The following is a 25,148-nucleotide window of genomic DNA, read 5'->3' as shown; positions in this document are numbered from 1 at the left end:
ATTTATACAAAAATAAATAACTTGCTATTTTCTGTGAGTCACTCATTTTACAAAATTACACATTTCTGATCACATTTAAACATTCTTTAGATACTCAAAATGGTCCCTTCTTAACAATTGCACAGTAGTTTCTATATTTGTAGCTTACTGCTCTTGTAGAGGACAGTTTCCAGTCTAGGACATACAGTACAACTGAGCATATAGCAGTATAATCACATATTTCAGCTTATACAGGTTCTCTTTATTTCTTATAGTTTTGCAGTTATTTAGTTGTGTTACCATGTACTGTATAGACACAGTCAGTGGGCTATAAATATGCACACAGAATAACTCTTCCTACTCTACCCCTTCCCTACTACCGATGCACTATACTAATTAAGGCTCTTTTGTGTTTTCCATTTAGTGTACAGTGGTTCTCAAACTTTTACATTTCATTGATCGCACTGATGATAAACTCTGAATAGTGTACAAATGGAACCAAATGGAACCGTAAGCGTCCATTTGGTTCCATTTGTACTCTCTCAGAGTTACAGACCCGTATGGGGCCAATGAGACAACATGCACAATATAGCACAATATAGCACTATAGCAGCAGCAGCATAGGGAAGGTGCCCAAGTTCTTTCCAAAATGGCGTGTGCATATAGAGCCCATGATGCTAAACAACTGACACATTTGCATAGATTGCAATACTTCACTTTCAGCAGTTTTCAGAGAGCAGCATGCAGCGTGTCCATCCACATTTTACAAGAAAGCTTTGTTATAGTTAATGCTCATTTATCACATCTCACTGGAACCACGACCTCACCATCCATGAGGCTCGATGGCATGATGACATGATTTCTTCAGTATAAAGTCTCTCTGTATGTCTGTCATACCATCAGTTTGCTTTCATAACACACTTATGCAATGTTGATTAATCTAATTTTATAGTGCAAAAACACGTCTTGATAAACGTCAACTTCACATGGAATGTTGTTTTTCTTCTTCTTCTTTACAATAATACAACAATACAAGAAGTCTTGCTTCTCACTTCTTGTATAGAGTCATACATTCAGTTAAACTTTGTATATCTTTGCACTACTGTTAGTAGTATAATACCCTCACATTGAATATCATTATTCTTTCTTTTTCTTGCGACAGCAAACAGTGACAATCACCTTTGCCTTGTTACCAAATAGAAGTTAAATTACATTAGATTATATTATTCTCTTTTTTCACAAAATATTTATCACTTTAATAAATTATTTCAACACTTTAAATATAGTCTACCAACTACATTTTGCAATATATCACAAAACATATTCACAGATCATTGATTCTAATCACTAGTTAAAATACTCTTTCTCTGTGACTTACAAACCACTTGAACAACAACTCTATTCCGGGCGTAACATTATCCATAAATACCGGTACCCTAATGTCTACAAGTTGACAACGTGTCGCAACACGGTGCATTGTGAGCTTGTAGATCTGCAACTTCTGGCAAAGACATTTAGGGCTCCATTTTCGTCACCGCTAAACTATCCGAAAACCGTGGGATAAAAATTAATAAATACATTCATACATACATACATACATACATACATACATACATAAAATAGCCTTTCCAACAAAACAATTAATATTACACATTTCCATTGACATCAACAGTTCTCTATGGCTTACTTCCATTCTTCAAAGCACTGGACTCTCCCTGCGACGAGGTTTGGGTGTGAGCCTCCACCATGTTCCGTTCCGCCGCCCTGACCGGAACATGTGGCTGCTGGTTCTTCTGATCGCCGGCGGTGGCGTTCACGGGCCCGGCAGCGCCTCTCTCCCGGCTGCACGCGCATGTCTGCGTTTCCAGCGCCTGTCCCTTCTTGGCGGCGGTCTGCTCGGGTCGTGCGGGGTTGCATTTGTTACATAAGTCCCTCATCTCCAGCAGTGCCTGCTCCAGAACCGTGACGAATTGGCCGGAGCACGTCTCGGGGCTCTCGCGGAAGCTGGACACGCAGAAGATGATGTGCTCTGACTGTGGGTTGTAGCAGGCCCCGTAGCCGTTTGGGACCACCGGCCCGTAGCAGCAGAACATGTCCACAGTCGTGGGAACCTGGAGAGATTTGTTTTTAAATATGATGAGAAGAAAGTAAATGGTTAAAATAGCATGGTCTATGCTCACAGCATACACACAATGCTTTGCAATGAGAATAGCATTCAATGGCATGATGAAAAAAAGAAAAATGGAGTTTGCTGGTTTCTGCCGGACCATACAGATTTCACAAGATTACATTTTACTCGTTAACGAAAGTCCCATAGTGCTAAGTTTCAATGAACATACCTGACTCGTAGACAGAGTGAAGTGGTTACTGACGAGATAGGATTCATCTGTAAATATCTCTGGCTTTTCCATCTGAAGTTCTTGTGCAATTCCACGCAGTCCCAGCAAGTGATTGTCTATTGCCATCCCTGTAATGGCCTGGAAAGGAAACATGTTGCGTTTTGTTATTATATCTTTATTGATTTGCATCGGTATCAAACCTCATACGTCTATTGATTGTCAGATTCTTACCAACAGAGTGTACTTTGTCTGTGCCGTTATGGCACCTCTTAACTTTTCCATCTTCTCCGTGTTCTGGAAAAAAGAATAATGAATAACCAAAGATCAATGCTCGGTCATAAACCCCATTTACAGTAGGTGCAACGTGCAAGCCATTTTACATTGTGGAAATAAATGCATGTGATTTTCACATTATTCTACATGGCAGACTTTCGCTTGGCTGAAGCACATTTTATTGTTATCATACATGTACAGTAAAGAAAGAAATGAGCTTACACTAGTGTCCAGTTTGCCATCGGTCATTGCTTTAACAAATGACAGAGCTTCAGGCGTGGCTGAGCGAATGTTGTCCACTCTGCCCTCCCGAAAACGACGAATGGAAGCACTTTCATAGGTGGACACCGGTCTCCCATGACACCTAGACAGAGAGGGACATGGGGAGAGAAAGGCGGGGGTGGAGAGAGAGAGAGAGAGAGAGAGAGTCAGAGAGCTTTGTAGATTGTGTGCGCTGAAAAAGAACAGTTTTTAACGGAACCATATGATGTAATATGTCTTTTTTTTTCTCTTTTTTTTTTAATTTGTTATTTCTTTTTAGATATTACTTATTTTTTTCTATGTTTGGAGACTCCTATAATACTTGTACAGTATTGTTATCACTGATCATAGTGATGTCTACCTCAGTTATTATTTTCGGCGAGCGACATAGTCAACTATTCCACAGTCTCCGAAAGCAATATCGAGTTAGGAACTACAGTTCCCGAAACCTGAGTAATCTGTTTGTCATTTCCATTCACAAAAAAATATATATTTTATTTCCATTTCTGCTAAGCAGCAAGCTACAGTATATATGCTTAGATGATTTCTATTTATATTAGGATAATTTTTGCTGACAGGGGGGAGAGATGTGGGGGTGACATGCAGTAAAGGCCGCCGGGATCGGGAGTCGAACCCACACACTGCCAGACTGGATTGGCAGCCAAGGTGCCTGGACCGCTGAGCCACGGCCCAGGCCATATTAGGTTAAATTTGCGCGACTGTAAAGACGAAACGGAAGTGGGTAGGAGGCTCCACTTCCGCTTTATATTTTTTCTCCAGACTGTATGACGGAAATTTCAAGAGGCAACAGCCGGGCAACGCAAGTCTACATAGGATGAAAAACAAAGGATCCATTACCTGTAGTAGGCTAACTGCAGGGCGACCTGGATGTAGGCGTCTGGGCTCATCTTCTGTTTCTTGATAAACTCTTTGCCGTAACCGCAGAACTTGTGAACGTTCATGTCCAGATTCCTCACCAGCCTGAAACCAACAGAAAATCCAAAGGCATTGCTTTGATGCTGTGGTCTTTGTCGTTTCTTTATTATTGTCTCGGGTTGTTGTAGAAATAATGTAGACCTAAATAAACGAGTGCTGCAGCCTGACCTCAGTAGTTTGTCCCCGGAGGAGGCGATGTGTTTGTGGACCTCGGGCGTACATTTCCAGCGCAGCCTGTGAGGCGCAGGGAGCGCGCTCACACTGTCAGCCCTCACCAGCTTGGATGGACTGCCGGACCTGGAGAGATATGATATGGCATCATGTCAGTGTTGATTTCGTCAACTAAAACTAAGACGAAAAATGTTCGTCGACTACCTTTTTTCACTGAGGAAAACTAAATTAAAACTAAGCTATGGTGACTAAAACTAACACTAAATGACAATTTCGTCAACTAGACTAAAATGTTAAGAAGGGACTAGTGGACAAGAGATCCAGTATAAGTCATTTTACACTTGGTTGCATGCTGAAAATAGCAGATGTACAAGCTCACAACGCGTTGTGTTGCGACGCGTTGTGAGCTTGTAAGATCGGCTATTTTCAGCAGTGTAAAATCTGTCATGACGGCATCAAGGCCCGCCATAATACATTTTAGTCGACTAAATCAACTGTAGTTTTAAAATCTTATGATATTTACTATTTAGTCAACTAAAACTAGACTAACACTAAAACATTTCGGGTGACTAAAATGTGACTAAAACTAAATTAAAACTATTCAAGGGACTATGACTAAAACTAAAATCAAATGTTGCTGCCAAAAACAACACTGCATCATGTTCCACTTAACCACATCAACCCTAGCGTACCTATAGTCTATGTCAATAGGCACTGAAAATAGGCAAACAATCAACAAAGATTGCAGCTCACAACATATTGCAACATGAACTATTCTGAGCTTGTACTATAGACTGGCTATATTTTCAGCAAAGACAGTGTATACAGTAGGCGCCTGGCGGACCCCAGGAGTGTAGGGCATAGTCATTTTGTGTTTCCACCCATTCAACCCATTCATTTTCCCCCTAGAGATTTCCAAAAATATGTATCAATTATTTTCCAGGCTCCTGGTGAATCATGGTCATAACACATTTGATTCGGTTAAAAACTATATAAATTAAATATATGTACTTTATATGCATGTATAAATATAATATAGTAATATAAAAAATAATATAGTATAAAAGTATAGTATTTTATTATTATTTATTTATTTTTCTGCAGGAGACTTCAAATAATTGATAGAAACATTAATGGGCTGAGTCTGGATCGGTGGAATCATAAGATGGCCTTTTGTTAAAAGGTGTAAAAAACTTTTCTTGAAAGGGTTTGTTGTTTTGTTTTTCTTTTTTTAAGTAATTTTGACTTTTTCGCCTATAATGACATGCCCAAAACATGGGGCGCCAGGTTGGAACGTAGTTAAAGCAAAGCCATCTGTTCCGGAACGTTCCACAACGAGTCGACTTACATGTATTTGAGGAGGTACTCTGTGCACTGCACTAGAACGATCCCTTCAAACGCTGAATGTTCACAGACCACTCCGCAGTTACCATCTGATCCCACCACAAACTGGAAAAGAAAACACAACGATGTTATGCATTATTGGCCATCATATCTGTTTTTTACAGTTGGGGGCGGGAACCCCTTTTGGTGTTTTAAGCATTATGTTATGCTTTAGCTGTTAAAAAATAGCAGATCTACAAGCTCATAGCACAGCACTCGAACTTGTAGGGCTGCTATTTTTTAAAAATCGTGCAAATCTTTGAATATATATATATTCTTTCAAAGTGAACGTTTTTAACTCAAATCTAACAACATATTTTCAGATGGCGGTCGGCGGCCAAATACATATACCGTACTGTAGTTTTTGGGGTTCTAGACATGAAATATTGAGCACCACTGATATAGAAACATAGGTATTTCAGAAAACTGTCAGGATTTACAAGACATTTTTTAAGAATCGTCCTCCGGTCTAAATGGGTTAAAATGGATACATACATTTATTGATTGCGAACGCAGTGAGCACTTACTATGAGACCTAGCAGATCATGTCTGTGTGTCTGTCTGTGTGTCCGTGTGTCTGTCTGTCTGTCTGTCCCGCTATCCAAATATGGAGTGTGTTGCATCAGCAATCACTCAGCTCCATATATGGGCACAAAAGTTGCCAGGTCCACTCAGCTCCATATATGGGCACAAAAGGGGCCAGTGATTTGTTTGTTGTGGACCTGGCCCCTTTTGTGCCCATATATGGAGCTGAGTGTGCGTTCGCTTCCCGCGTTCGCGCGTCTTACTCGTATATTTATAAATATGCGAAGAACAGATGTGTAATTCACAGAGAGACTTGTTGATTTAGTTGCTCATGTTTTCATACATTTAAATTCACTCTCCTCTGAAGCAATGGGAACATGGGAATCATGCAACACACGTCAGCTAAATTCTTAATCAAAACATCTCTGGCTGGCTCCATGCTAATGACCTGGGTAAGGCTCTAGGGGTCGTAATCGTAGTGTTAGTATCGTTCCTAATGAAAATGCTTCATTTGGCCTGGGAATAGCCAAATTCAGTTTCACGGTGCTACTTTAGATGCTTGAACGTCAGTCTCTCTCAAGTAAGTCGCACTGGAATTGTGCGGTGTGGAGACTTCCGCATGCAACTTTGTGTAACTGCCAGAGGTTATTATATTTTTGATCCATTTTGACATGAGCTCGATTCTACTAAATGTCTTCTAAATCATGACGGTTTTCTGAAAACCTGCTATGTTTCTATATCAGTGGTTCTCAAACTATTTCATGTCAAGGACCCCCAGAATTATATGTAATTTGCCTGCCGACCCCCATCTGAAAATATGTTGTTCCAAGGACCTCACAGAAGCAAAGATTTGAGTTGAAAACGTTCGCACTGAAAGAATATATGTTCAAAGATATATATATATATATGTTATATATATATATATATATCACTCATTCTTGAGATGAGGGACAAAAGTGGAAAAAACATGTCCCACACATAAGAGCCTTATTTTATGTAAAAAATAAATTAATTCATAAAAATAAAAGCACTTGCAAAGTTAAGTGTAATACAGTTGTGTATTATTATGCCCTTAATTTCATTATAATTGTTTTCATATTCCATCTGAATTAGTTAAAAGCAGGCCCTGTACCCAAAAAGGCCTGTATTTAGCCTGTCCCCAGCAAGTGGCCACAATTTCAAACTGCCAAAAAAGTGTCTAATACTGTCACAATCACATAAATATACATACTAAATTAAAGTAGATTGTCAACAACATAGCAAATAATATACACAGTTAATTTTAATTTATATTTTCTATTAAATATCTCATATCAAATGTTCGTCCCACGTCTCCGTCAACTCCGTCAGGTTTTTTTTAAAGTCTTAAATTAATCAGAAAATATTGTCGACAGATTTAGCCTGAAGACTCCTTTTCCAAGTCCCATTTATATTTGTTGCAACAGTGGAGTACCTGGTCTGACAAGCATTCAATTGTTTGATATTTTAAACAAACAATGTTGATAACAATGTGGTCACAGCTTTTACATGTCAACTCCGTCTGCACATTTTTATGATCTTGGTTAAGAATTCCAAAATAATGTTTATTATTTTAGTTTAGGGGTTAGGTTTAGCTAACAAAATTAAGCAAAAACAAAATGGCTACATTGTACTAAAGAGGGTTAAGATGAAAACAAATGCCATTTTGTCAACTCCGTCAGACGTCAACTCCGTCAGATTTTGTGTCTGACGGAGTTGACGTGTATCTGACGGAGTTGACAAAAATGTTCCTAAAACAATAAAATTATTGTTTTTGAATAATGGGCAGTATTCTAATTTGGCACACAGTTAGAGCATGCCTTAAGGAACATTTTTGGCTATGGGGCCATCACAGATTTGTCTCGTGGTGACCATGGCAGCCATATTACAAAAGAGCCGCCACCTGATGTTATTTTACAATAACTCAAGTTCTACACCACCTAGGATCTTGATTCTGGTGACTAAGACCTCATTTTCAAGGATGAGGGATACAGTGGTACAATTTAGACTTTTCCTGTGACCATGGCAGCCATTTTTCAAAATGGCCGCCACCTGCTGTTATTTTACAATAACTCAAGTTCTACACCACCTAGGATCTTGATTCTGGTGACTAATCATACATTTTCAAGGATGTGGGGTACATTGGTAATATTTAGATTTGTCCTGTGACCATAGCAGCCATTTTTTTTTCAAAATGGCCGCCACCTGCTGTTATTTTACAATAACTCAAGTTTTAGACCACCTAGGATCTTGATTTTGGCGACTAATCATACATTTTAAAAGATGAGAAATACAGTGGTACTATTTAGATTTGTCCTGTGACCATGGCAGCCATTGTTTTTCAAAATGACCACCAACCTTCTGTTATTTTACCAATAACTCAAGTTTTAGACCACCAAGGATCTTGATTCTGGCGACTAATCATTACATTTTCAAGGATGAACTTTCTCTGGGAGAGGTAAGGGCTTATTTCAGGTGCAGGTTGAGTTTCTACTGACAGGACATTAAAAGGAGGTGGGCTTTCTGGCCTTTGACTTGCCCCTTTCAGGTACAGATGCACAGTTTGACTTCACTGGCCACTGCAGGGAACTGTGGGGGAGAAACTTTGGTCTCTTGACACCCCGATTAGGTTCAGGGTTTTTTTGGTGGAGACTTGCCTTTCATGACATCTTTGCTGCAGCAGTTGATCTCCTTACTGCCAGTGGTGGCACACTCTGGGTCTCTGGGGCATTGTATCTTGGTGGCCTCCTGCCAGTGTTTCTCCATCCTTCTCCTGAGCTCTGTGTTCTGGGGCTCTGTTATAGTCAACTTACATTGTCTTGGCTGGAGATTGCTTTCCTGCAGGGTCCAGCCCAGTCTAGTGCAGATGGCTGCTGGCCCACCTGGAGGCCCCAACCTCACTTGTTCGGTTGGTGTGATTAGGTGGGGTGGTCTTCCCCAATCAGGATGAGGGGTTTGACCCTTTCAAACGGCAGTCTGGCCAAGTGTCTGTATTTAGTTGTGAGTTTAGATACAGGATACGATTGCTCACCCAGCCCCAGGTGACATGAGGTGAAGGCTCCTTTGATTTGGTAACATTGCTTTGGTTGACATGCTGGGGACACAGAGAAAGACACTGATGCCTTCAGTGTCTGCACATCCTGCCTGATGGTCCTGAAGCCAAATCTTCTGTCTTCAGTCTTTCGCTCACTGTTCACTGCTCACTGTTCACCTCACCGAATTTAGCCCAAGGAGTTTGACCCCTAGTTTGGCCATAGACCCCCTAGTTTGGCCATAGCCACTTGCCCAAATGTGCCGACATGTGCTGACCTCATCACATTTGTGATGATGGCTATGGCCGTTTTTAGCCAACGTAGTGTTTTTTGTGCAAAACTAATGCTTGGAATGGATCCAGAATCATGAAAAGCCCCTAGTTTGACATGCCACATGCTACTTAAAGCATAATGAAATTTAGAACATTTAGCCTTATATTGGTTGTTGATGGTACCCAACTTTCAGCAGCTGTCAAACATGCACCTAGGGTGGTCAAATAGAAACCAATGTGGGATATGTTAGTAGACACCTTTACAAACATTGGTGAAGAAAATTCTTGGTAAGAAATGTATTCACAGATTTTATATTATTCTGATAATATTCCCTGAGTAAATTGGTAAAATAATAGCAGGTCCACCATTTTTGAAAATGTCTACCATCCATGGTCACAGGATAAATCTAAATAGTACAACTGTATTCCTCACCCATGAAAATGTATGATTAGTCACCAGAATCAAGATCCTAGGTGGTGTAGAACTTGAGTTATTGGGAAATAACAGAAAGTTGGCGGCCATTTTGAAAAATGTCTACCATGGTCACAGGACAAATCTAAATAGTACCAATGTATCCCACATCCTTGAAAATGTATGATTAGTCACCAGAATCAAGATCCTATGTGGTGTAGAACTTGAGTTATTGGGAAATAACAGAAAGTTGGCGGCCATTTTAAAAAATGGCTGCCATGTTCACAGGGCAAATCTAAATAGTACCACTGTATTCCTCATCCTTGAAAATGTGGGATTAGTCACCAGAATCAAGATCCTAGGTGGTCTAGAACCTAAATCAGTTAAACTTGTCAACTCCGTCAGATGTTCGTCAACTCCGTCAGACGTTCGTCCCGTGATGTTTTTGTTAATTTCCAAAGAAATAGAAAATTCGCTGTCAAATCTTTTGTGCTTATGTATTGAAACACCAACTGAAATGATACGTAATGATGATTTTTTTTTTTTTTTTACATGGTTTTCATGTTATAATATTGAAAATAAAGGTTGAAATGACGGTTTTGAGAAATTGGATATTTCATAATAGTGTGATATTGGAACAAAATAATATTAAAAGATTTGTATTACTTAACTTGATTACTGAAAGCCATTATAAGATAACTGAGGACTTTATATTATTGTTGAAATGATAAAATTCAATTAAAAGGGATTTTAGTGTGTCTGACGGAGTTGACATGAATCAGGTATTAAGTGCATAAATGTCCCATTTTAGAAAGAAATGTTATGCGAAAAACCTGTTCCTTCTCAAGATTGGTAGTTGAGACCTGTGTCTACAAATACATCTATTTGATTTGAATGTATCTTAAAAAAAAAAAAAATCCAGTTTGAAAAAAGTTTTGTCCCTTATCTCAAGAATGGGTGATATATATGTTCATTTTCGCGATTTTTGAAAAATAGCTGAAGTATAACATAATGCTTGAAACACCAAAAGGGGTTCCCGCCCAGAATGGGATAAAAAGCCTTTTACCCACAGGTGTGCAGGTTGGTTGGTTGGTTCGCTCACCTGCATGGGCTTGTCGTACCAGCGGTTGGCGCCGTTCTTGGCCCCTCCCCCTCCGTGCAGCATGAGCGTGGCGCGGTGGTCGTCGGTCATGTAGGGACCGGTGGCGTCGTCCAGACACACCAGGCACAGGCAGCGCTCGATCATGTCCAGAGAGTCTCTGTTGGTGGACTCTGGCACCAGGATCACAAGCACAATCATCTTTATTGTCACGTCACATTTATTGTTCCCATGTGTTAATTTTCCAAGAAACAAAGAAAGGGACGAAGAGGGGGGCGTGGGTTAGGAGATCAAGGCAAGAAAGAAGATTTTAGAAGCTAATTTACAAACAGCACAGCCGTAGGGTCTCTCTTATCTTATTTACAGTACAAGTAAGGGTTTTCCATGCAGTGGTCAGTGGTGGGGAAACGTAATATATATTATTATAAAAGTATCAATACTGCAATATTGAAACACTCTGTTACAAGTAAATGTACAAGTCAAAATGTAACTTAAAAGTAGAAAGTAGTCATTATGCAGAATTCCCCATTTCACACGTTTTAGACTGTATAAAATATCAGATCTACAAGCTCACAAGGCATTGTGATGCGACACATTGTGAACTTGTAGATCGGCTATTTTCAAATGGTCAAAAAATATATAGGGCTGAAGCATTTACTGTATGTTTTGTAATGATAATGTGACCATTAACTATATTAACTATAGTTCAACTCTTAACCCCACCCACCTTTCATGAGCACTCGACGGGACTCCGCCCACTCGGTGCGTCCGTCAGAGGTGAGCAGGCCAATGGGAGGGGACCGCTCCTCCTCGCCGTTGGCCATCTTGGAGATCTTGTCCAGCTGGGTGAGCAGGTCTCGCTCGTTGAGGCGGCGGAAGTTGATCACCACGTCCAGCACGAAGAACTACACAGAGGTTTAGAAAAAAACAAGTATTTGTTTCATTCAAGTTTGGAAGTGTCGCCTTTGTTAATCAGAGCATTGTAACAACTAGCGGCCTACTATAGCGGCCTACTGGGTCGCTATAGTAGGTCCTACTATAGCGGCCTACTGGGTCGCTATAGTAGGTCCTACTATAGCGGCCTACTGGGTCGCTATAGTAGGTCCCCGGCATGTGGCAAACACGTTAACAACGGTTTACGAGAACCGATAAAACCCACGGATATCTGCATGTGTCACTCTGTGGAGGACAAACCATCCGACTCTCCGTGTGCTAATTGGGATGAGCGTGTGAACCGTGTTCACTGATTGGCCAGCCCATGCAGCCCGTCGGTTTAAGCAAACTTGATTTTTTTTTGTCATATCCGTCCACAGAATTATTTATGACTTTACCGTATTGTACACGGCCTATCAGGTCTCTGCTACATATGATGATACAGTAGGTCCAATAACTCCTAGGAATGATCTAATGCAAATGCCATACATGCTACAGTATATAGCCAGTGGTGTTTACTTTACTTGAGTATTTCCAATTTCCAATACTTTTATTTTTTTACACTCAATATTGTACTTTTTGATTAGTATTACCAAACATACATTAACCAGTTGTTAGTACTGAGTACTTTTCCTTTTGGTACTTTCTGTACATTTTGATGCCAATACTTTTGCACTTTTACTCATCATACATTTTGAATTCCGGACTAGAGTATTTCTATATTGCAGTATTGATAGTTTTACTTAAGTAAAACATTTGAGTACTACGCTTTTTTCACCACTGTATATAGCTAATTAACTTAACAGAGCACTTGTCACTATATGCCACGATGGCTGATCCCTCGTTGAAGATATGACATGTTGGCGTGTTTACGTTCAGACACAGTCGGTGGACACGACGTGTGTGTGTCGACATGACAGAACATGATGTGTTGGCTGACTCCAGTGTTGTAATTAAGAGGGACCATATGTGTGTGTGTGTGTGTGTGTGTGTGTGCTACTGTGACAGTCCTCTCTGGGTTGCATCTCTGAATTACAATCTACACACTTGCAGTCCATGCTTTTGTCTGTTGAATTTCATGTTTCGCTAAATTGGAAATAATATCGACGTCTGAATGCCTTTCAATTTCATCATTACTTGGTCGTGTCTTATGTTTTGCTTTGTAGAAGTTGTTGCTGATTCACTCTTAGAGTCCCATTTTAACGACTTACACCTACTCGCTTTGTCTTACAACAAAGAGTGAAAATAGCTGATCTACAAGCTCAGCAACAGACCCAGACTGTGGGCCCCATGCAGGGGTTCTGTCCGGGACCCCCATGGGGGCTACGTCGGATGCGTGTTCCGGGGCCTGGTGTGACAATAAATGCTAGCGGGCTAAGTTTAATATGTTTTCAAATGTAGGAAAATAAAATGGGATTTTTACTCGAGTCGTGACCCATAAACATTGGTCCAGATGGGTCACGAGTCCCACTGTTTGGTGGAACTCGTGCCTTAATAGCTCATAGCGCAATGCGCAATGTAGACACATATCGGCCTGAAAATCTAATATAGTCAACAAGAGCCAATATATAGTTTCCACATGTTCCACATCTCTCTTGACATTGCACTGTGTTACTGTCCTCATGGATTATGGATTCTCACCTGGTTCTTGCAAGCCACGATGATGTGTTCGGGTTCTGGCATCACGCTGCTCTGCTGCGCCACCAGTGTGTCCCTCGCAGGCCCCGGTAGGCGATAGGAGGTGAACAGACGATAGTACTGCTCCATGCACAGCGGGGTGCCAGCCAGCTGGCCTCGGGCATAGTCTGTGGGCAGAGCACGTCTACACACACGCATGCACACACACCCACACATACATCTCTATCAGTTCTCTACAAGCAGTGGGGTGGCAGTAGCTCATGGGTAGAGTGGCCGGCAGAACGGCCGGATGGGAACCGCGAGGTTGCCAGTTCGAACCCGTGGCTCCCCCAGAGTTAGTGTCGAAGTGTCCTTGAGCAAGACGCTGAACCCCTAATTGCTCCCGATGTGCAGGTTGGTACCTTGCATGGTTTCCTCCGCCATCGGTGTGTGAATTGTGTGTGAATTAATCTGTGCGCCATCTATGCAAAGCGCTTTGGATAAAAGCGCTATATAAAAGCACCATTTACCATTTAGTGGTGGACAAAGTATTTTACATTTCTTACTTAAGTAAAAGTATCAATAATGCAATGTAGAAATATTCAATTTATGTTACAAGTGAAAGTAGACTTAAAAATGTGCTTGAGTAAATGTAGAAAAAAATGTTTTAATTGGAGATACTCAAGTAAAGTACAAATACCTCAACATTGTACTTAAGTACTATACTTTACACCACTGGTTATAGTAGATGAACTTACGCATCAAGATGAGTCTTGTACTCCAGAACTCCAGAAATGAGGTGGGCAGCAAACCTGTTGAAAGACGAAATTTGAGTGTGTGTGTGTGTGTGTGTGTGTGTGTGTGTGTGTGTGTGTGTGTGTGTGTGTGTGTGTGTGTGTGTGTGTGTGTGTGTGTGTGTGTGTGTGTGTGTGTGTGTGTGTGTGTGTGTGTGTGTGTGTGTGTGTGTGTGTGTGTGCGCGCGCTACTGTGACAGTCCTCTCTGGGTTGCATCTCTGAATTACAATCTACACACTTGCAGTCCATGCTTTTGTCTGTTGAATTTCATGTTTCGCTAAATTGGAAATAATATCAACGTCTGAATGCCTTTCAATTTCATCATTACTTGGTCGTGTCTTAAGTTTTGCTTTGTAGAAGATTTATACCTCAGGCTTAACCTGTCCTATCAGTTGTTACTTGTTGCTGATTCACTCTTAGGGCCCATTTTAACGACTTACACCTACATGCTTTGTCTCACACACTGTCTAACACTCACTGTGCAATTTTTGCACAGTGAGTGAGCACTGATTCCCAGTTTATAACTTTGTTCTTGTTAACCAGCTCAGTGGCCGTGTGGTTAAGAGTGTTCGCCCTGAGTACTAAATGATACCCAATGTCTTGTTGCTTTTCACTCGACATCAAGGTTTTTTTTTTTAAATAATTTTCTTGTCCCACGATTTTTCACCCCTGTGTCAATTATCTAATGTGATCCGGGGCTCTACACACCCTCTGCCAACCTGGGGAGAGCAACGGACTTGAACTCATGCTTCCTTCATGCATGAGTGTCCAGGTTGCTCCTTTACACCTGACAGGGGGGAGTTTCCCTGGTTGGACGTAGCACGTGGAAGGAACACATTATTCCAACCAGTTCCTTTCCCCTCCATCTGGCAGTTTAGAGACCACGATTACTGCATGTTTTTTGTGAGGGTACCACTACCTACCCCAGGGGACACGGGGAGAACATGCTAACTCCGCATAGAAAGGCCCTTTCGCCAACCGGTATGGTTTCGGTATGGGCACTGATGACACGGAGGAGAGCAGCAACCACAGCGTCTCCAGCGGGAATCGAACCCAGGACCTTCTAGCTGTGAGGCGACAGCACTACCAACTGTACCAAGGGTGCCACCGTTCCCCCGACATCAAGGGTTTGATTGGGGGTAAGCAGTGGTGAGCAAAAAGTACTCAAATGTTTTACTTTAAACAAGTTTTCATTCAAATGCCTAAAATGTAGCTCACAATAGATTTTCAAATGGGCGAAGTGGATATAGGGCCTGGAGGGCTGAAGTGGTTAATGTATTGTTACGTGCCACTGTGTTGTTTCTTGGTTTTTGTGTTCTCTCCATATCTCCTCCTTCCCTCTGTCACTCTCTCCAGGTCTGAGATCCACAATCATCTGTATACACTAACACTATACAGCCACAAATCACTCAACTGTTCAACTGTGTTCGTCCCCATTTGCCACTGCCAGCCTCTGATTCCCTAACTCCGCCTTCACCAATCATGCTCACTTGCACCCACACCAGTTTGTTTGCTAACCCAGAGACACAGACTTTGCCGTATTGTTGTTCTCCTAATTGATTCTATATGCCCTGCCTTGGGACAGGTAAGACAGGAGCCCTTATAGACATCATGTAGGTATAGAATCTATGTTAAACAGAGTAGCTACTGTAGGCAGGAAGGCTTTTGTTTTTCATAGTTGTGTAATAATTATTGTAATGAGTCAAAATCTACAAAGTAATTATAGTTACTAACGTTTTTAAATTTAGTGGATGGAGTAAAAGTACAACATTTGGATCTGAGATGTAATGGAGTAAAAGTATTGGAAATTATACTCAAGTAAACTACAAATGCCTCAACATTATATTAAGTACTTTACTTCACTTGGTTAATTATCCCACTGGGTGTAAGTCCCTGCGACGTGCTAGCGTCAGGTCCATGGGTACTACATCACGCAAAGAAATCAAATAAACGGGAGATGGTGGTTGGCCACATGGCTTATACTTGTTCTGTTTGTAGACCTGTGTGTGTGACACGGTGTGCCCAGATCAATAGCATGACCAAACCACAGCCTTCAACGTCTATTAGCATCTGCAACCAGTTCACTGCATGGCCCCTCAAGGCACACTGGGTAATGACCCAATCTGTCAATGTGAACACTCCTATACGTATCCAGGAAGTATTCAATTAAGACCTGGTGTAGTTGATCATATAGGCACTGTAGCACAGTGGTTCCCAAAGTGGGGTCCGGGGACCCCCAGCTAAATGATAGTTTAACGGGTCCATTTGGTTCCATTTGTACACTCTCAGAGTTAAATTAACTTTGATTTTACTTATATATATTTTAATATAATTTGGGGTCCCCGGATAATGGAAATGCCATTAAATGAGGAACCGTAGACTAATGCATGTCAAACTGGGGGTCCTTGAAATTGAACGGGTTGAGAATCACTGCTAGAGCTGTATAAATCTTCTCTTATGGGGGCCATTGCCATGTCTTTTCTAATTGGCTGATTCGTTTCAATTTGAGGGTCCTTGACATGAAACAGTTTGGGAACCACTGCTGTAGCAGACTGTTGGCTCTCAACACCAGGTGTATATACAGTATGCCTGGTGGGACCACCGGAGTGTACAAATGGACCCGTACACTGAGGATTTCACAGTGTAGATTGGGGTCCGAGGCAAACAAAATGGTATACCATAAGTCATAAATCACCCGACATTTGATTACATTTTGACAAAGAAACATTTTGACGGGCAACTGTGAGATGAGGAGGATATGCTTGTCTTTCCGTGCCTTGCCTTGCCCTGCCTAAATAGCCTTTTTGCCTTGCCTCATCTTGCTTTGCCTTGCATTGCTTTGTCTTGTCTTGCCTATAGCCTAGCCTTGCTATGCCTTGTCTTGCCTAACCTCGCCTCACCAGGCTTTCCACCTCGGAGGAAAGCCTGGTCTCTGTGTGAACCGGTCTGGAGTGGATGATATCGCTACGTCATGTTGTAGTATTGTTTTGTAGTCATCAGGCAGGAACAATCAATCGGAACTTCCTTTTCCCTCAAACCGGAAGAATAACAATAAAAGCTCTCGTAGCCTGTGGCTTTTATTGAGAAAAATCTGTTTGAGGGAAAAGGAAGTTCCAATTGATTGTTCTTGCCTGACGACTTCAAAACAATACTACAACATGGCGTAACGACATTATCCACTCCCGACCGGAGACAAAAATTCGAAAAGGAATGCTGTCCATGCAGGCTATATCTTGCCTATAGTCTTCTTTTGTCTTGCCTTGTTTTAAATAATCTATAGTGGTTTTTCAGGGGTGTGTGTGTGTGTGTGTGTGTGTGTGTGTGTGTGTGTGTGTGTGTGTGTGTGTGTGTGTGTGTGTGTGTGTGTGTGTGTGTGTGTGTGTGTGTGTGTGTGTGTGTGTGTGTGTGTGTGTGTGTGTGTGTGTGTGTGTGTGTGTGTGTGTGTGTGTGTGTGTGTGTGTGTGTGTGTGTGTGTGTGTGTGTGTGTGTGTGTGTGTGTGTGGGGGGGTACCTCAGAGAGTCAATGGGAGCTTTGAAGGTCTGCTGTGGGAAGACCATGGCAGGGCTGGAGTTAACGGGGAGAGCCTGTCTGTTGTTCAGGTACATGTCGTTCAGCCAGTAATCATAAATCTGTAGAATAAAATAAGGGGGTCGTTTGTGCAGAAGGAGTTGTGAAAAACCACGCAGGAACCAGCATTGCCAGATACGTGTTCAAAGGAGGCTATACTTAAATGTCCCAAGAGGTAGACTTAATCGCCAGGAACTTTGCTCGAAGGTTTGTTTTCTATTGTAATATCATCTGAATAATGATTCCTCCCCAAGCACACTTTCAGTAAGAGCTTGGTGTGCATTGAGGACAATTACAGCTGCAGTGCTATGTTGTGGTTCTGAAGTCTATACTACAGTGATTTTATTTTATTTTATTATTATTATTTTATTGATTGCTTTTTTTTAATTATTATTTACCCAGTTAGCTTTGCTCTCCCTCCTTTCCAGGAGTCGTTTTTGTAGCAGCTCGCCCACGCCTCCGGGCGCTCCAAACTTCTTGACGGTGCCCTGGGTCCTCTTGGCCTGCTCCTCTGTCACCAGGTGCTCTGTGCACCGCAGGTACATGTCCAAGGTGTCCTGCAGTACGGGCACCGGCAGCTTGGGCAGAAGCAAGTCCTGCATGGTGGCATGGAATGGGCAAATGGATTTAGACCTGAGGCCGATTTTAAAAAATCCTAACGGTTTCCTGAAAAACATATGTTTCTATGTCAGTGGTTCTCAACCTTTTCCCTGTCAAGGACCACCGGGAATTATCTGTATTTGTCTGCGGACCCCCATCTGAAAATATGTTGTTCCAGGGACACCCCCCCCCCCCCCCCAGAAGCAAAGATTTGAATTAAAAACGTTCACTGTGAAAGAATATATATTCAATCATTTGCACCACATTTTCACGATTAATAACAAATGTTTTTCAATAGCTAAAGTATAACATAATGCTTAAAGCACAAAGGGGTTCCCGTCTAGAATGGGTTATATCAGTGATTTTCAACCCTTTTCATACTAAAGGCCCATTCTTTATTGGGTGCCACGGACCACCATTTGATGAGGTTTTACCTCTCACTTACCCAACACGTAGAATATTTAGTTGTTGTTGGATAAGATTTCATCCACAATTCCATGCTGCATTGATGTGCATGGTATTCCATGCTGCATTGATGTGCATGGTATTCCATGCTGCATTGATGTGCATGGTACCATAGGCAAATAACAATTCTTCTACATTCTCTAATTGTGTGCACTTCTTGTAAATTAACTGATGCAGAGCAGATGTTTAACAATAATTGAACTCTTGAGAGCGTAACATGAAACCAAATCATTTTACACTCAAGAGTTTAAGATACAGTAAGGGTCCATTTGGTTAACAACTCTCCATCATTTAGCTGGGGACCACCTGGAACTGCATCAAGGACCACTGGTTGAAAACCACTGGATTTTACCTTGGCAAAACCATCTGGATGTGCGAGCTTGTATATCTGCTGTTTTTGAATAGCCAATACAAACGTCTAAACTGACACGCATGCTTTCCTGGTTTTAATGGGTTAAATTTTGAATGCCAACTTAATGATCTTTAAGTTTGTGTGCATTGGGCCACTGACTGTCTGACCCCCGTAATTCTAAGAGTGTGCTTTAGACTTAGACTTAGTTCCTCCCGTTCCTATTGGAACATTGGGCGACGAGTCCTCTCCATTTACTCCGGTCTCTGGCGACCCTTCTTGCTCCGTGCCAGCTGACACCCATCTCGCTTAGGTCTTCCTTAGCTGTCTGTCTCCATGTCTTCTTTGGCCTCCCTCTCTTCCTCTTTCCACCTTCTGGCATCCAGTCCATTGCCACACTTGCCGGTCTCTCTCTTGGCAGTCGGAGTACGTGTCCAGCCATTCTTCTTCTCCTTTCATCGATGATGACAGACAGTGGTGCTACCCCTGCCCTTCTCACCACCTCCTCATTGGTGATGTGGTCTCTCCATGAGATCCTCAGGATGGATCTGAGGCATCTTCGGTGGAAGACATCCAACTTGTTGGTGGTGTTGGCTGTCTTTGTCCACGTCTCACAGGCGTAGGTCGCTGTTGGGATGACCACTGACATGTAGAGGCGTAGCTTGGTTTATTTACAGGGGGCCAGGTTACAGGGGCCAGGTTACAGGGTCCAGGTTACAGGGGCCAGGTTCAAATTTCAGCCATCCATCTGTAAGTACTCTTTGAGAGTGGTTTTGAAGGAGTCAAGGCACTAGGGATTCACATTTTTTAACAGCTGTTGGTAGGGCGTTCCACATTTTAGTGGCATATAGGAGCGATGTTAATTTAACCCCTTGTTTGAGCCGAATCTGGGTTGAACATGGTTTGTTGAACTCCCTCTGGTGTTGTTGATCGTGGACTTCATTGACATTAAGGATTTGTTTTACAGGTACATGCGTATATCTTAGTGGTGTAGCGAATCTTGTAGACCAGGCCCATTGCAAGATGCAGTACTCTGTCGTCAACCCTAAGCCATTCCAACCTATCAAAATGAGCAGGGGTGAGGTGGGTTCTGGGAGTATAGGGCCAAGTAGTAGCCTGACCAGTTTGTTTGGATGTCTGGAGCCTTGCTTTATCAGCCTTGGGGTATAACTAAATGGCTTAGGTTCTAATTTTATGTTTGTAGTGTAATAAGACATCGATGTAAATAGCATTAATGTAAATACAAAATATAGCACTTATAAAAGCAGGGAATAGCTATGGCATTAAAACGGTTTACTCACCCTTTTCACCCAATATTAATTTACTTATTAGGCCTATATTACAAATAAATTAGAATACCGTATTTGATATAGCCCTCTTTAGACATCCTCAGTAAAAATGTTTTAAAATGTATATGTTATAGGCTATATCTTAATCTTATTTTTTTTTTTTAAGTATATTGTTTTCCTTTTATTCCAAATTATACAGTGTTTCTCTCCATTCTTCTCTGGTTTTCCATTGTATTCTTAAAAGTATAGCTGAAAACAAAACAAAACAAACAATAGTGAATGAAGGGTTCTATTTACATCGCCTCCTGGGTCTTTAGAAGGCTGGGGGTCCAGAACGGGCATGTTTGGAGCTGAAGTTTGGAAGCGCAGTCAGTCAGCCAAAGATCTGTATTCCTCTGAGACAGACAAGCGCTCCAGTCCACACTCCTCACTCTGCATGTATAAATAAAAGAGGAATTCATACTGGCATTAATAATGTCACACGTTCCCTCATGAATCTATTCGCATTAAAAGCAAAAGTCGCAGAGAGAGAGAGAGAGAGAGAGAGAGAGAGAGAGAGAGAGAGAGAGAGAGAAACGAATGCCAATCAATGTGATTTAGCGCAGAAAACAATTATCTTTAAATGGTTGTCGCACTCGCTTGTATGGTAAATGTTGTAAAGGCAATTGATATATATATATATATTGGTTATATAGTATCACTCCCGTAACTTTAAACAAACATGAAAATTAAAGCTTAGACACTTTTTACGTGCAGTTATCATTTCCATTTCGGAGACTATAATATTATAAACAATGCTGCCCAGGCAGTTGGCATCGGTAACTCCATATATTGCGTGTTAAAGCCTTAAAAAAGGCGCGTTTGCCCGTATATTATTAAGAAAACTTGTAAAACATTTCCCCCCCTGCACTCACCAAGAAGATAAACAACGATTCCACCCGTCGTGTGAAGTTTGATGATGTTCAGATGATGATGATGATGTGTTCCTCATCTTGTATGGAGTCCATTCCTACTCAGCATAGATCCCAATTGAGGCTTGCACACATTAATTCATTCATTCCAGCCCCAGCAGTTTGAGCATCCTATAGCCTACTGTATACAAGTGTACAGTACAATCCTCACGCACATCTTTGGTTGGCTCAGGAGAGATGCTGAAGGTACCTACCCCCCTCCCCACCGCCCCCCTTCACAACAAGGCTCCTCCCATAAGCCTGCGTGCTTGCTATTTGTGGAGAGAAGTTTGTTTAGTAGTTCTGTGCGTGTGTCCCCCCCCCCCTATAGACCAGGTCTGAATGCCTTCAGAGCTCAGATTATTGTTCACCCACTCTGTGTATGGATGGAAGATGTGGTTTAACCTTATACATATATAGTCTCTGTAAATCTCAGAGGTTACGAGCTGCTCCTCTGCTTATAGGATTATAACTTCATTATACCTGGCTTTTTTTAATATAATGAACCGAGTTGACGCAGATTCGGCGCTCTGTCTGTGTGAAGCAAGAAGACATTTTGCAACTTCATGTGCATTTGATATGTTTCTTATACATTTTTATATACATATTTTATGTCGCATCGTTTCAAAGGAATTGGAGCTTTTGATGATTGCATGATAATTGATTATTAATGGTGTGTGTATACATATGTAGGCCTACTGGACATAAACTTAAGACAATTACAATAAAATATGTTTTGGGTTATATTTCCGTTGTTGTCCATCTTCAGTATAGTTCAGTTTGGATTGTGAAGAACTGAAGATACGAGTCTCCACGGTTCCTAATTCACTCATTGAGTAGCTATATTTATTTAAGGGCAATGCAATGAGAGAAAACGCTGGCCCATAATTGGGCGAGGGCGTTGGCCATGGTGCTGAATCATATATAGAAACATTGTTCTGCGGATCACAGATAAGGCGCAAATGTATAAAAAAATAAATGTTTTAATTCAATGACATTTCTCAATAAATAATCACATAAAAAACACTGCACAGTTTCACGTCATCTTGATTTAATTATGTACATTATACACATATATACAGTTCGTTGCAAGTTCATATATTACAATTAATTATAGGCTATGCATTCCAGAACACATCATTCAAAATAAATAGACTATAGAATAACAGACAACAAAGACGTAGGTTTCAACTCAGTTCCATCTATTTTTATCTCTCTAAAAGTGTCATGTGACATATTGCATATTGTTTTTAGTTTTTATTTATTTTTTAGCAGCACGACTCTGGCAGATAATGACTATAGATTAATATTGAATGGCGAATACATTTCATTTGCTCAGTTTTTTGTTTGATTTTTGTTTTTGTTTTTGTTAAAACACATTAACACACAATCCCTGAATATGATATATGGAATCAGATTTTTGACACTACAACACATATTGATAACAACATACATTTATCTCCATAAATCCTTTCACCATACTCTCTCTTTCTCACACACACACACGCAAATGCCAACGAACGCGCGCGTGTTCTATTAGCGCAAAACGCCACAGGCTATTTGGGATGACAGTGTGTCCACGGGAGTTAGTCTCCAGAGGCAGGGAATTGAACTTGAGTCCTCTCTTGTTACACAATCCTAATCAGATTATGCAAACGCGTGGATCAAAGCGGTATAACATTAAGGGGGGTGTAGCAAGTCGCTGTATGGGCACTTTAACACTTTCATTTTCGGCTGAAAGTTTAGTTTTAGTTTTAGTTTTAGTTTTTTTGTTTTACGCATACTCTAAGTCCCCTCCCGACGACTCCTCCGAGAGGGACCTTTGCGCAAAGGTGCTCACGCCGTTCTCGTCCAGCGTCGTGCACAAGCCCTTCCGTCTCTTCTCCCTGTCCTCCATCTTCAGCGTGTCGTAGAGGCCCGTGGGGCCGTCCTCCAGCAGCATGTTGCGCTCCGAAAACGACGGCTTCATCTGCGACACGCTCTTGAGCAGCAACAGGGCCGGCGCGTAAAGCACGTTGGCTAGGCCCATGCCCAGGTTGAGCTGCACGAATCCGAGGTCGTGCACGATCTGGCCCGCCGCCACGGGGCCCAGCGCGTACGCCACGCAGTAGGAGATGTCCGCGATGGCGTACACGCTGCCGTACACGGACACGTGGCGTATGTCCACCAGGAAGGCCAGCGAGGGCAGCAGCGCCGTGTCCACCAGGGCGATGCCGAAGCAGATGCCGCACAGCGGGATCATGAGCTGGCCGAAGGTCTTGCAGGCCGGCACGGTGCACGAGCTGGCGCCGATGACCACCATGCCTATTGCGCCGTAGAACCACTGCAGGTGCGGGTACTTGGCCCCCAGTTTGACGGTGAGGTAGACCCCGAGGACGTGCGGGAAGAACGCGGGGAACCACGTCATGCCGATCTCCCACTGGCTGGAGCCCATGGTATCCTCCATCCAGTTGGCGATGGTGGGCTCCAGGAAGGCCAGCGGGATGTTGCAGGTGGTCAGTGCCCCGGCCACCACCATGATGTACGGGTCCATCATCAGCTTGTATATGGGGGTCCCCACGGGCATGTTGGCCCTCTCCTGGTTGGAGAAGGGCTTCAGCACCAGCAGGCACATCAGGCCGTCCGCCAGGCAGATGCACGCGAGCACGATGAAGGGCACCTGCTTGCCGGCGAACTCGTACAGGACGCCGCCGAACGGCGGTGCCACGAGGCTGCCGAACGAGATGAAGGCCAGCGCGATGCCCAGCGCCTTGCTCCGCTCGCCCTCCTCCGTGTACTTGTCCGCGATCAGCGCGATGCCCGCCGTGTCCGCGAACGCCGAGCCGAGTCCTTGCATGCTGCGCGCCAGGAACAGCGTCCAGTAGTTCTCGGCGAAGGCGAATATGACGGTGGAGAGGAACATGACGTTCAGGCCGATGAAGAGCGGGATTTCGTAGCCGATCCGGTCTATGAACGTGCCGCTCAGCGGGTTCACCAGGAGCTGCAGGATGGCCTTGGAGGCGAACAGCACTCCGATCTGTAGGTCGAAGTCCCCTTTGGTAACTTTGTGCACGGTGGCGTTGGAGTTGTTGTGCCGGTGCAGCGCGGCGATGTGGTCGGCCTCCAGCTGCAGCTCCACCAGGTAGTCGGGTATGATGGGCACGATGACCATATACAGCATGTTGTCCAACAGGAGCGCCACGCACACTATCACCAGGATAATCCTCCGCTGTCGGTCCGGGTTTTTGATGGCGGTGCCCAGTTGCTTAGTTCTTTCGCTCATCTGGGACAGTTTCATGGCGGCAGATTGGGCCAAATTAGAGGCTTGTTGTTGCGTCTCTGATGCGGTACCCCCCTGCTCCGGTTCCATGGTTTGTTTCTCCTCCGGTTCCATGTTTTTTTCCTTTTTTTTCTCCCCCTCGTCCCTTTTAATTCTTCTTCTCACTTGAAAATATAATCTCCCCCTCCAACTATTTTTTTCCCCCGTGTCAAATAACGCTACAAAGGGTACATCTGTTGTTTATTTCCTCGGTTCCCTCGCTTCGGCACGCGCGGGGAGCCCTATAATGAGACGACTAAACTTTCACTTGCTTTACTTCTCCCCTGCGCCGTCCGTCATTGCGCGCACCACCACCACGTATCCACTCTCGTGACTTTCTTCTTGGACGCGTTCTATCGGCGCCGTCGCCCGTCGTTGCCTCATTGTCTCATATCCTGTCATTCGGGTGACGTGTTGTGTTGGAGTGCCCCCCCAAGACACCGCTCTCTTCTCTCAGTCTGCCGGTCCCAGACAGGGTGGGTATAACATGCAGGGTCTTCTCTTCACAGCCGGGGCTGGTGCGTCTTTTCCACGGCCCGCGCGGGTCTTCAGTCACCTGTAACGAGACTGGGGAGGAGGGCTAT

At 42.8% G+C, this 25,148-nt stretch overlaps 2 protein-coding genes across 2 annotated transcripts; both read right to left on the bottom strand.

The window, feature by feature from the left end:
* Nucleotides 1–1,655: 1,655 nt before the first annotated feature.
* On the bottom strand, nucleotides 1,656–20,658 carry chata (choline O-acetyltransferase a; the record flags this gene model as incomplete). Its single annotated transcript, XM_080782871.1, has 14 exons — nucleotides 1,656–2,090; nucleotides 2,319–2,456; nucleotides 2,550–2,612; nucleotides 2,814–2,955; nucleotides 3,711–3,833; nucleotides 3,957–4,085; nucleotides 5,308–5,408; nucleotides 10,704–10,873; nucleotides 11,428–11,605; nucleotides 13,275–13,455; nucleotides 14,009–14,062; nucleotides 17,557–17,675; nucleotides 18,012–18,209; nucleotides 20,614–20,658. The coding sequence occupies 14 exons, from the start codon at nucleotides 20,656–20,658 to the stop codon at nucleotides 1,656–1,658; spliced, it is 2,076 nt and encodes a 691-aa protein (XP_080638997.1).
* A 2,382-nt stretch (nucleotides 20,659–23,040) lies between these two features.
* On the bottom strand, nucleotides 23,041–24,615 carry slc18a3a (solute carrier family 18 member 3a; the record flags this gene model as incomplete). The annotated part of the gene is made up of 1 exon (XM_080782338.1): nucleotides 23,041–24,615. The coding sequence occupies one exon, from the start codon at nucleotides 24,613–24,615 to the stop codon at nucleotides 23,041–23,043; it is 1,575 nt and encodes a 524-aa protein (XP_080638464.1).
* Between the last annotated feature and the right edge of the window lie 533 nt (nucleotides 24,616–25,148).

Source organism: Protomyctophum bolini (genome assembly GCF_963924005.1).
Source record: "Protomyctophum bolini genome assembly, chromosome: 14".
Classification (NCBI taxonomy): Eukaryota; Metazoa; Chordata; class Actinopteri; order Myctophiformes; family Myctophidae; genus Protomyctophum; species Protomyctophum bolini.
The sequence above is the reverse complement of the archived record's forward strand: the minus strand, read 5'-3'. Positions and strand labels throughout refer to the sequence as shown.